This window comes from Cariama cristata, unplaced genomic scaffold (assembly GCF_000690535.1).
Source record: "Cariama cristata isolate BGI_N322 unplaced genomic scaffold, ASM69053v1 scaffold38291, whole genome shotgun sequence".
Lineage (NCBI taxonomy): Eukaryota > Metazoa > Chordata > Aves > Cariamiformes > Cariamidae > Cariama > Cariama cristata.
Window position 1 is genome coordinate 1 of NW_009600516.1, and position 13,279 is coordinate 13,279.

Genomic DNA, 13,279 nt, shown 5'->3' on the forward strand with positions numbered 1-13,279 from the left:
CCTTTGTCTCACCCTCTGCACAAGTTGGCTGCTATGGGTGAGATTTCTCAAGGTCCTTGGCAGCAATTAGTTCTACGTGGCTAATCCAGTAGCACTTTTAAGTGAACAACAGACTCAAGGGGTGTGCGGGGCAGAATGTTCTCAGCTGAGGTGTGTTGATGATGGCACTGTTCTTTTTCTCTCCCTCCCTACCCTCAACCCACTCCCAGTGAAGACACACAGAGCACTATGTCACTGGCATCCTGGTTCAGGTGGAATGAGCCCCCAAACCGCATTTCTCAGAGGAACCCCACAGAAATGGTGGTTGAGACACTAATGATGGAGCTGAGCTGGCAGACCAAGCAGGCAGAGAAGCAGCAGCGAGAGCGAGAGAATGAGTATCGCAAGATCAAGACTGGGGTGGACTACGGCTGGCTGGTCAGCTATCCAAAGCAGAGCTATGATATCAGCCCAGGAGAACGGCTGCAGCTGGAGGATATGTGTACCAAAATACATCCTTCCTACTGTGGGCCTGTCATACTCAGGTACAGTAAAAGATGTGATGATATAGACCTTTCCTTTCCCTTCTCCTCTTTATGATATGTGAGGAGGGAGTGAGAGTTGTTAGGACCAACAGAACCAAAACTTGGCATCCTGTATCATGAGTCATGCTGGGACAGAAGGGAAATCTAATGTTTTAAGTCAGTTTAACATGGTATCTTTTCCTCCAAAAAGTTACTAAATGCCATTTCCCCCTGAGACTGCTTGACTACTTCATGCTCCTGAGCAGCCAGAGAAGCTTTATCTTGCCTGATGAACAGTTACCATTTCTGTATTGTGATGGCTTTTGCTTCAGTCTTTAGAATTTTAGAATAACTGAGGTTTAAAGGGACCTATGGAGGTATCTGCTTCAACCTCCTCAGAGTAGGGCCAACTTCAAAGTTAGATAGGTTGCTCGTGGCCTTGTCCTGTCCATTGTTGAGTATCTCGGAGGGTGGAGATTCCACAGCCTCTGAACAACCTGCTTTGGTGTTTATCCACTCTCATTGGAGGCTTCCTTCCTTGATTTAAGCTGTCCAGCAGGTCTGCTGAGGCACTTGTCCCTGGTGTCCAGACTAGCCAAAAGGTGCTATTGTGTTTTTCAGCCTGTGAGCCAGATATTCCCAGAGAAAGGAGGGATTGTATGCTTCTCCCTCCCCTGCCCTCCCTCCACATCCTTGCCATGGAGTAGGATGCGGGTAGGGCATGCAGTTGGCTTGAAGAGCTAGGTGGTGCTTCTGCCTTCTGCAGTGTAGATGTAGACACAGCCTCTTGGACTTGCTGTTGAACCTTTCAGGTGCTAGAGATCGGATTGCTGCTTGCCAGCTGAGTAACCTCTGTGAAAATGCCTTCAGAAACAGATCTAAGCCTGCTGTAGCATCCAAAAGGGAGAGAGGTGACTCTTTTCCTGGGGGCGGGCTGTCCTAAGTTAAACCCTATCACTTAGCACAGTGCAAGTGAGGAGTAGTGACTCTGAAGTCCACCTTAGCCAAAGCAAAGTTTTGAAATGGGCCTTTATAATCCACTTCCCCTGTTCCAGCGTTCTTCAGTTTGGATTAGAAAGACCACAGTCCTGGCAGGCCATATACAACAGGGTTCTCAGCAACCTGCAGTCCCTCACTGCATATGTTGGCACCTGTTTTCCCTTGAACAAATGAATCTACAGCTCCCGAATGACAACTGTTAGAGGGCTGGAAATAGCTGGTCCTCTGTCTTACAGTGGGGGTGGCCAGGAAAGAATGCCAAAGCTGCCTCCCTAGCCTTCCTCTTGCCTGGAGTTGAACCTTGGAAGCAAACTAGCACAGGGTTTTGGCTCTTGCAAAGCTTGCTGTGGTGGCAGAGTCAGAGATTTGGGATCATTCAGTGGCCAAGTTCTCTCCAGTGAAATTTTGCTGGGAACAGCACCTACCTTGTATTTGTAGAACTCCAAGCTATGCTATAAATGAGCCACTTCAAACCTCTTGGGGTTCAGAGTTATTTTCACCATCCCCAGGGCCACTGAGGAAGGCCTGTCTGGCAAACAGGTTATTTCCATGAGAGCAGGATTCAGTTGCTGGAGCTGAGAGGCCCCAAGGTTCTTCATCTCCTTCAGAAAAGAGTATTAAGGTGAGCCATATACAACTTGCTGCTGCTTTGCTTTTTTTTTTCTTTTTTTGAACTGAGACAGATCATGCAAGATGCATGATTTCAGTGCAGCTTGTAGCGGTTGTTCACTGTTGTTCAGGATTCAGCATACTGCTGACAGTAGATAAACATACTTGGCAACACTGGTGGGCTCTATGCGGGCATAACTGAAAAAGGATAAAACCATCCTCTTAAAAATCCTCTTATAAATTGCTATTATAGGCTATCATAAATTGTATTACAGTATGATTCAAGAAGTGGCACAGTTTTGTTTGTTCCATGCTATGGAGTTCGCATGGTTAGCAGAGTCACATTAAAAAAATGAGGCTTGCGTAACCTTTGTTGGTTCAATTTCATGACTGAGAAGGGAATGTCATAGCCACAAAAATGGCAGAACTGGATTGGGTCAGAAGTCTGTTTGATCTGATGTGCAATCTGTATGTGAGATAGTGGCCAGTAGCATCAGTGTAAGGAAAAGAGAAAAGAACAAGGCAAGCGGGTACACCAGTATGGATAATTACAGTGTCTTGCATATAGCCTCCAACTTACTGTGCCTTGTAACTTGATAGACTTTTGGAGCCAGAAGTGGTCCTTCTGTCCATAATTGCCCTACGTGGCTTTTTCTTTCAACAGTTTGTTTAGGTTGTGGGGTTTTGCACAACCTTTTTTGAACACATGTAAACTTTTAGCATTTGTGGCACCCCGTGGCAGGGTTCCACATTGGAACTACAACTCTGATGTAGAAAACTGTATTTTGCTTGTCTTAAACTAGTATGTACTAGGTTTATTCGGTAATCTCTTTGTCTTGTGTTGGAAATGTGAACAGTTGACCACTCTTCTTTTCTACCTTCTAACTGAGAGCCCTGTGGTTCAGAAATCTTCATTGCTGACGTGGAAACAATGAAAAAGAATGGGGCTTGCCATGCTAGGAGCTGAAAATGTACAGGAGAATGAAGGAGCATGCAATCTAACTAAAAGACAGCCAAAATTGGATAAATTCTCCTCTCAGAAAGTGAGATAACATGGAGATTTTAATAACTTCCCCCAAATTGCACAAGATGAGTATACTAGGAATTCAACTGAAATTCTCACAGTTCCAGTAAAGTACTTTAATCACAAGATCATTGCACTGCTGATGTTTCCTCTTGAATACTCTGTGAGTTTCTGATATGTAGCAACTTTTAGAAAAGTCTTCCACCAAAAAAAAATTTGCGAACTTACATTTGGAAATTCCAACGCAGAGCATGTACCTTACTGAAGTCCTTGGTTCTGTCTGAAACATTAAACTTGATCCTTCCCCTTCATCTTAGACATTTGAAGACCTGAAGTCCTTTCTGATGTACTCAACAAGCATGTAATCTTTAAATAACACAAGTAGCATATATCTTGCAAGTCTGCAGTTTGTTTTGTTTGTGTCATGCAAAATCTTCTTTGTGAGATTCTGAGCTCAGAGTCAAAGCCAGAACAAAACATTTTTGTATGGGTTGTCAGAGATGTCACTTTATTCTCCAAAGGTCTAAATGATTATCCAGATTGTCCCTTTTTGTGGCTATAGTCACATCTACTGAGAGGCAGAGTTTCTATAAATTTGTTTCTTTAGACATGGAGGAGGCTGGAAAGGAGCACTTCTTTAATAGGAGGGTTTTTTTCAGATCCAGTTTGCCTGTTTTGTATTTTGGGTCAATAGAAACTTTTCTTTGAGTCCCTTGAAATTCTGGAAGGATTCAAGTGTACTGCAAATACCATCAGATATCTGGAGACTCTGATTTACCTCATACAAATAAAGCGATTGCATTCAGGTGTAACTTAGCTTTAGGTTACTGGGTTGGAGATGGTGGACTGTATTTAAAAATTAATCCTGGAACCATTTGAAGGAAATGACAGTGATTTTGGTGAGGCCCTTAACTGCCATGGTTAAACTCAATGAGTAGACTAGTAGCTTGCTAATACAGAATGCTAGACTTTTGCCATCTTTACTGAGAGCTTTAGCTCTCATCAGAGCTAGTTATGGTCTGTTTTGTTTCTTTCAGTTTCAGCAAAAGTGAAACAGAGGGTTTCTGTCCTTCTCTGCCCAGCGAGAAACAAACAAAAAACCCCAATATGGAAATATAAACCTGCATTTTGGTGATCTCAGATGTTATTAATACCACAGGCTAAGGACTGTAATTTTCTAAGGATTGTGTATAGCTGAAGTGGACTTCCTAGTGTGCTTGAATGTAAGACAAATGACTAAAATCAGAAATAGATTTATTTACAATTATGAGCTTAAGTTTGAGGTGATGCTATATGAGTATTGCAGTTAGTGTGAATGCCATAGTCTTTTGGGAGTCAAGTAGCCTTCTCTAGCAAAGCTGTTCATAGCTCTGCAATATAACCAGAATTCCTGATCAGGATATAGACTCAGGAGTCAGCAGCTAATTATTAGCACTAAGCATCCCACGTTTTCTTCAAATGACTAAATCTACTTAGAACTCCCAGTTCAGACAGGCACTCAGGAATACACTGAACTGTAAGCATATTGTTTAAGGTGGACTTCCATTGGGTTTAACAGGTCTTTAAAGTTCAGGCTGTACTTAGGAAACCTACTGAACTGGGAACCTATGCAGGTGGCAGCGCTTTAAGAAAAAGCAGTGCCAGTACAAGCCAACTGCAGCCAGATTCTGAAAATCTAATAGCCATGTAAGAAAATGGAAGGATCACAATTTAAGGAACAAATTTTTTTTACCTGTGATTAAAACACAGCCTGAACTGGGGAATGTGCTCATCCCCAGGCTTCTGTGCTGGTTCAAGGTGAGTTTTGTTGACAGTCATGTCTAAGACTGTGTACCTTGCATAATATATTACAGGTTAGCTACCAGAAGTAGTGTAATTTGTTTCACAAATAAGATAGATAGGTATACTTTTCTGATGAGTAAGGAAACCCTGTTGAGGGATTTCTAGATACGGTTGTGCAGTTGCTTAGTTTGAAACTATTCCATGCAAAAGTGTAAGGGTGTTAACCTGTGCTAAAAGATAGGTGAGCCTTGTGCAATTTTGTGTGCTTAATTCCACTGAACAGCTTTGTGTGGAGTTTGTTTCCCACATACAAGCCCATATTCCTTGATTCCGGTGGTTTTACTGTTTTTATATGTTGCGTGTTTTGTGCAGAGAGCAGACTGCTGGATCATCCAGCACATCAGCTGGCCTTCACTGATAACTGGGGAAGATGGCTTCAATTATGTGTAGGTGGCTGCAGCAAACATCATCTGTTTTCTGACACACAGACTGGTTCAGCTTGACATCAGCCCCTGATAACCTGTCCATCCTTTCTGCTGAGAAATATTTGTGGCATGCACACCTTTTGGCCTTCATATGTGGGCTGTCCCTTACACAAACGTGCAGATACTGAAGTTAGGTGGGCATTAATAAAGGGCTAAAGTTAGTTCATCCTGTTGGAGGAGAGGAAAGGGCCCCCTTTCCCTTCTCTATCTGAATGACAGTGGCTTTTCTTTGGGTGACTGGCAGACAGTCTGTTGGGTTGCTTTCTCTTTGTTTCTTACACCTGCTCAAATCCATATGAAGTAGTTTTTGTGTTGGTCCGGAAAAGTCAGAGGTAAATCTTCACAGCAAAAACAGAGTTCACAAAACACCCTCACAAAACACTTAGCCCTAGCTGAGTGCAAACAGGCAGAGAGCTGTGAAGGTGGAAAGTTACACTGATTTTAGAAAACTATTTCAGCTAGATTGGTTAGGAGTGTTACTAACAACACAGGGCATTAGCATTAGAAGTCTGCACGCAGGGGGTAAATTTGCCATCATACCATCCATTTTCCCTCTTGTTCCCAGAGCCAATCACTAGTCCAGTAATAGCCTGACATGTGCTGCTACGTGCTCTGGAGCCAGGTCCAGCAGTATGACACGCAGCCTCTAAAACTGGAGGCAGTGATGAGGCCTTTTGGGTGCACAACTGCCAATACAAAAGAAGAGGATGTACTGATACATAGATAGATATATAATATGGCAGCATCTCTCTTTAAAATACACATGGAGATAAAACAATGGAATGACTCATTCAGTTCACCTCTGCAGTAAAAGTGCTTTGAAGGTGCTTTCCCTGGTATAACAATAATGTGAAGACTTGGGTTTTGATGGACTCATCTGTCTATGCTTCTGACTAGGACAAAGGGAAAAGTGTATTTATTGTGAAAACTGTATTTCTGGCTCTTTGGTAACATAACTGAAGTACGTCCTCAGAAGGCAGAAGGGATGTTTGCAATGTACAGCAAATCTCTGTTACCACTGTTATGTGCTAACTCTCAGCACGATGGAGTCCCTTGCTCTAACAGGCTCTGCACAATTCAGCTTAGCATCATTGTGTAAGTACTTATGTACCAGTATGAACTACAGTGCCCCAGAGGCTTTTTGCACCCAAATGTTCAAAGTTTAGAGTTTGTTTTGGTGGGCAGGGTGGAGGAGGGAGGTTAGGAATTCATCCAAAGCAACTGAAATGGTTAAGGAACATCTTGGTGACTTTGGTGGGTTTTGTCAAACTCCTCTAGCTTGACTCTGAAAGGGACTGGTGCTTCTGCTGATACTGAGTTCCCTCAGCATGCAATACTGGGGTCTCCACAGCGGTACACGTAGCTGCCAATACTTGCTGTGAGAGAAGCACACTGAAATATCTGGGATATAGCATGATGTTAAGATGTACGTCCAATACCAGGCCTCCACAGCAAGAGTCAAAAGGCATAAATGTACAGAGTTTTGGTTTATCTCTGGTTTTTTTTCTGTCCTTATTATTTTGGGTACCCTTTGGTACACCGTTAAGCAGTGCAATTCCATAGTGCACTAAACTCCGTGTTACATTCCTAGGGCTTATCAAAAAAACAAGAGGCAACATCTTACTCTGTCAGCTTCTGCTGTACTAGGCTTAGTTAAATGCAATCCTACTGTTTTCCATCCTCGTTCAGTTCTGTTGGAGAAAAGTATCGAAATGCTTACAGACCTTATACATTTTAGCTGCCATTAAGTACAAATACCTGGATTTTAGTGAAGTACTAGTTTAGCTCTGTGTCTACTTGTAGATACAATTTTTATGTTAAGAACTGAATATTTATTAGAAAAGTAGCCATATTACCATCTGTCATAAATGCATACTATTACAGAACAACTAGAATACCTATGTGACCAGTGTGTGAGCCTTGGGAGTGGATCCCACATGCTCCAGGCAGGGGACCAAATCACCCAAAAAGGTGTCAGGAATGGTATATTGTCTTCTTAGCCCAGCCAGTGACCTTCTCGGTGACTTCAAGAAAACTATCATGCTCCGCATCTCATCTTCCTCACCTACAAAATAAACTGGTAATTCTTTACTTCCCTGGTATTAAGCTAGCTTAATAAATGTAAAAAAAAAAAAGCACCACCACATTTTGAGCTCTTTGCTAAGAAGGCACTGGAGTATTCATAGTTGTCTAATTGGATACAGCATTGTGCTGCCAGTCAAGGGTGCTGCCAGCTGAGCCAGTGCATTATCTTACAGAAAACCATAGGAAAATGAAATACCACTTCACTGAAATTTAAATATTGAGAGACTACCATAAATGTAACAAAGAAGAGTTTTATAGGGTTTTTGCTTGTCTAGTGGCCATTGGGTAATGCTATGGGGAATGAGAATCGGAAATAGGGGAAGTCTACTGGGACTTTCCGTGGTTTATCCTCAGCTTCTGGTAAGCAGAAGTTCAGGGACTACTTGAGCAAGGATTTCCATTTGGACAATCACGTTTAATCAGCAGCGATGGGACATTTTCCACAAACTTGTCTAGTAATTTTGTTTTTTAAGCTATTGATAGGACTGAATACTGATTTAATAGGAGTTGTGTGAAAAGACCACTTCCTTCTGTTTCAAACTTGCTACCTTCTAGCTTTGTCTGGTGCTCCCTATTATTTCTTGTGCTTATGAGAAACAGTGATTCATTGCTTCCTTACATTCTCTGGCTTGTTTGTGATTTGAGAGACCTTAAGCATATCTTCATGGCCCCTCCCTGTTGTTGTTCCCTTCAGTCCAGCGAGTCCCATTTTGCAGGAGAGTGGGAGTTCCAAGCCTAGCACAGTGACTTGGCAGCAATCTGTAATTTGATGTTTTTAATCAAAGCTGTCCCTTGGCTGTGCTTTCAGATTCCGGCAACTCATTGCTGAATATGAACCAGAAGTGCAGGAAGTATCCCGGCTCTTCCGCTCTGTCCTGCAGGAAGCTGCTGAGAAGATCAAAGAGGAGGAAGAGGCCAAGAAGCTTGCCAGGCAATGGAACACAAAGAACAAAACCAGCCTCTCCTTAACAACATTTAAATCTCGGTCCAGGATTTCCCCATTCATCAGTGACATCAAGACCATCTCTGAGGATGTGGAACGGGGCACCCAGCCCACCAGGAGGGTTTGGAGCATGCCAGAATTTCGGAATGCCAAGGGTTACTGACTCTATACTGAATAAGGTTTTTAGACAGTGATCTTTCAAACTCCCAGTTAACCCTTTTTTAGCTCTACTGTTTCTTTGTTCTAGCTCTCTCTTCCTGCCTGTCTCTCTCTTGGAAGCTGTGTCCATAGTAACTGCTGATGATGCCCGCGGTGTGTGACAATTTATTACCAAACAGGCTAGCCTTTCCTTTAACTTAGTAGCTATTCAGTAACCCTAAGGGCAAGGCTCACTTACTATCTCATTTTTATTACTGCTTTCTTGTGGAAAATGAATTAGTTTTGTGATGTCTGTCTTCTCCCTTTCCCCCCCAGCCTGGATGTAGTTATTTACAAAAGCTTTTGGCCCAAGCTAGTGAGAACTGCTGGCTGCACCAATCTCGCTGAAAGCAAGACAGCCACTTACATACTTACATGAGCAAGGCTTGCAGGATCAGGCCTGCGAGTTAAAACTAGTATCTGATTTGGAACTGAACTTCCTTTTCCAACTAATAACCTTCCTCAGTGCTACAAGGAACTTCACAGGTAACCTCAGCACTGCTGTTGATCAGCTTTTTGCTGACAATTCACAATCCAACCTGAGTAGAAACAGACCCAGGCTTTTTGAGATGAAAGACCAATATTATTCCACAGCAACCAGTTTATGCATGCTCAGGTTTCTTGGGTATTTCCTCTTTTGTGCAGGCAGAAGCCCCTGAACCTTGCACCTGCAGAGTAGATAGAACTGTAACAACCTGCTGTGTAGATACACAGGTGGATGCCTCGGTGCTGTGTCAAAAGCTGATCTTGGTCCTCAGTGTTCCGTGTTGCTGAGGTAAGCGTTCCACCCCACATCCCAGTTATAAGTCAGTGGGCTGAAATTAATGTTTATGGCTAAGCCTGAAAGAGTACTAAAGTATACTCTCAATGGACACATACGGTACAGAGAAGTGTGAAGGGAGTCAGCATTCATCTACAGCACTCTTATTGCAGCTGTACTAATCGAGATCATTTTAACAACCTGCTGCTGTGAGTGACTGAAGGGCTCTGGTAGATGAAGGTTTGTTCTCCCAATCTTCTCTCATGAGTGCTCAGAGAACTTTCCACTATCACAGGCTGCTGTTGGCCAGTGAGTTGATACTATTACAAAAGAATCTTTAGTGCAAGCTGAGTAGCTTGTAGGCCAGCATGGTTCTGCTGAGACCTTGAAGAAACAAGAACATATAGCTGAGGAAAAGCTACCAGGGCCCTAACTCAGCATCTGTAGGGAGAGCTCTCACCAACAAAGGAAAGAGAATGGCACACTGTGAAAGTCATGGGTCCTGTAGAGAAGGCAAGGTCTAGGATGCTTTGTGGTGACCAACAGGAGATGGGGAAGGAAGAGAGGGATTTCCCTCTATGACCGGCTTTTGGGGATTCATCCCAGTGGTGTAGAGCCTCCTGGAGGACCCTGTAGCTTTGTTGTTCTTTTATCTGTTTCAGACTCTTTTCCCTGGGGATCTTTGCAGCCGCATGTGGGTATTACAGCCAAGATAAAACCCTCTGAAGCTGTGCCAACTCTGGGAAGAATTCCAGTACATGAAATCTATCCTAGAGTAGAAATGTGCAGTTTCTTCCAGCGATGGGGGAGGGCAGCATAAAACAAAGATCAAGATCAAATCCTTAAGAGCTCTCTAAGACTCTGGGATTCTGGCCCTTCCTCTCTCCCTTCTGGGCTATCTAAGATTGAAGACAAGGCTTTCTTACTAGCACCAGGCTATAGTTTCTACTCCCTTGGTAAACACTGCTGCCAGCAATTCTCCTAGGGACAGAAAGCAGGAGCTCACTTTTAATAAAAAACTCAGGGCTTCTAAACACAGCATCCAGTTTGGGATGGGCTATTTCAACTCTAGATCAATGAGGGAGATTTTAAACCTTCCGACAATCAGCTTGGTGTTCTTCAGCTGTATGTCCTTGTGAAGTAATGTGACTGTGTATATGAAGTAAAAACAAAGGCTCGACGTACTTAGCGTAGCCTTAGCGGTCTAGAAGATGTGGGATCTCTAGGAAGGGATCATCACACTTTGCAGAAAAATTCTTGTTTGGAGAAGAGTTAACTTTTTTTTTTTAAAATATAAATATTTGCAAGCCACTGTATGGTACTGAATACTGAGATGAGTTCACTAATTTCAGGCTACAGCTCTGTAGTCATTTTATTTGCACTCATGTTCTATTTGACACCTTCAGTATTGACTATATTGATGCAATATTTGATGGACTGCTGGGAGAGACAGGACATTTTGACACACTGACATAAAGCTCTTTGTTACAGTACAGTGTCTGTAGTGTGCTCACTCTTTCTTAAGGACAATCAGGAGTAACTAGCTTCCCTACACCAACGTACAAAGCCAAGGAAATTGTCTGAAGGGTGTTCACACTATCACAGCAGCCTGTGATCATACTGTGTCCTTCATTAACAGCCTCCAGCTAGCAGATACCATTCTCATTTAACAGCCAGCAAAAGGAGAAAAATCTGACCTTTGGTCAAAGCCATGTATGTTACGAAAGCCAGGCTGTGGCAGTACCTGCAACAGCTGTTTTGCCTCAACTTACCTATCACTTCTATTTCCATAATAAAATGTAATCCAAACTTTTAAACAGTATCATTCTCTCTGCACCTCTTCTGCAAGTTACACTGGGCTCACAGTAGTATCTGATGATAAAAGGACATTCAGATACCAAGCTATGAGGTTTCTACTGTTACTACATGCTATCTAGTACTCTTAAAGGTATAGTAGTACCATGTTTGCCTGTAGCCAGCTGCTTGGAGACTGACTGTGACCTTCTGCATTGTGTATGCACCAGCAGGTACTGAAGCAGAGCTGGGGAGGTGGTTCGGATGCACACCTGCTGCAGGCTGAACAGAATGCCGTAGGCTGAACCATAAATGATCCTTTGGTCACACCACACAGCAACAACCACCCACTCATATTTGCCTTGTCCTAATTCCACATTTTGTGTGGCTGAATTAGCATGTTAGTTCAAATCAGGAACATGCAGCTCCTGATTGTCCCCACCTGCTGTGCTATGGTCCATGGCACTAGGCAGGCACAGTAGGCAAACTAGATTGCTTTTGGATGAAGCTAACCAAAATGATCCATTGCAGCTGGCTCACAGACCATAAAGCCGGACATGAAGTAAACCCTCATGAAACCTGTATAATGTGAACATCAGGTTCTCACCAACGACTGTCTGACTCTACAGCTCTACTCCTCCTGGGCTGCACTACTTGCTAGTGTAGAAAAACAAACAAACCCCAAAACATTTCTACACAGCCCTGATGAGACTCTCTGATCTGTTCTTACCCCCTCCTGAGAGCTAGTCCAGCATCCTAATTCTTTAAGAATAAGAAGTGAAATAACTGCACAACATCACTAACAAGTAAACAAATGAACTGAACAAGAATAATTCTAAATCCTCAATCGTTCTCTCAAAACTGAGCAAGGATTTTGGTATCAGCCCAGAGCATCGCTGTTGCCCCATTACTGATAGTGTTATGCTGCCCAAAGGACACGGTTACACCCAGGGAAAGGCTGTCCTAGACTTACTCTATATTCTAACAAGTAATGGCAACACCTCTATAGCAGCTCAGCTTCAAGCAGCTAACGCCCCTCAGAGTCACTACTCACCTTGAGAGAGACTGTGCAGCCCTGCTTCTATGGCTTCTACGGATGAGCCTGGCCCACAGGCTGTGGTACCTGGCAAAGGTGTGCAGGAGGTGATGTTCCTCACCCATATCAGCATATAGTTCAGACAGCTATCACGCCGTGGGGAGTTGGAGTAAGCTTCGCAGGAAATACCTGTCTGCTGAGATTGCACTGTTTATACATTTCATCACAGAACCTCAGAGAATTAAAGCAAAGCTGTGAAATATAAAACATTTTTTGTACTTGTTGTCTTTAATTAAAGATCTCCTGAAATATAATCTGTCCACATCTAGCCAAACGCAACAGCTGTTCCACTGCCCTACTATGCACTGTGTATGCATCAAAGGAGGAAGGCAAGAATGGTAAAGGCACTTGATCTAAACAAAAACCCCCATGCTCTCTCTGCAGGCTACAAATGCAGCTGCCTACCTTCTATCTTGCTACCTCTACAAATAGATCCCAAAATTTAAGGTTATAAATAACCAGGATTAAACAACTGCAAAGGTCTGAAATTCTCTGAAGCTAAATAGTTTACAGATACAACCTTGAATTGAAATCTTCATCAACATGCTTCCAAGCATGTCTTACATTAACCAGTATCATGATGAAATGAGAAGATTTGTGAGAAATGAAGTGATAAAATGGATGTTTTGACTTCAGATATTTTTGAGTCACTCCTGCTGATTCTGTACCTGATCCTGGGTACTAGAACACCTTAATATTAGCAGATGGCCCCAGATGGCTCAGGGCTCCCTGTGCTAAGCATCGTACATGCAAAGCATGCATATGTTAAACAGAAGGAAGTAATTTTTTTTTTCCCCATACAAAGTATTCACAAAGTATTACTGAAGTATGGATTGCATCGCTCAGCACATTCTGGAGATCAGACAGATGAGTGAGGTTCAGAGGGATTAGTAAATCATAGTGGTCAGGATGCAGCCTACAGCACCGGGCTTAAGCCACTCCTTGCCAGAAGCTGTGGACAAGGAAATCTCTCTGTGTTGTTGCTTACACGACTTCCCCAA

At 43.0% G+C, this 13,279-nt stretch overlaps 1 protein-coding gene across 1 annotated transcript; it reads left to right on the forward strand.

The window, feature by feature from the left end:
* The first annotated feature begins 214 nt into the window (after positions 1–214).
* RD3 (retinal degeneration 3) lies at positions 215–8,593 on the forward strand. Its single transcript, XM_009710044.1, has 2 exons — positions 215–524; positions 8,296–8,593. The coding sequence occupies exons 1-2, from the start codon at positions 229–231 to the stop codon at positions 8,591–8,593; spliced, it is 594 nt and encodes a 197-aa protein (XP_009708346.1). The 5' UTR covers positions 215–228.
* Positions 8,594–13,279: the final 4,686 nt, after the last annotated feature.

Excerpts from the sequence above, each read along its gene's own strand:
- RD3 (XM_009710044.1), top strand. The coding sequence starts at position 229 with ATGTCACTGGCATCCTGGTTCAGGTGGAATGAGCCCCCAAACCGCATT. Across the intron at positions 525-8,295 it reads TGTGGGCCTGTCATACTCAG|ATTCCGGCAACTCATTGCTG; the intron begins GTACAGTAAAAG and ends CTGTGCTTTCAG.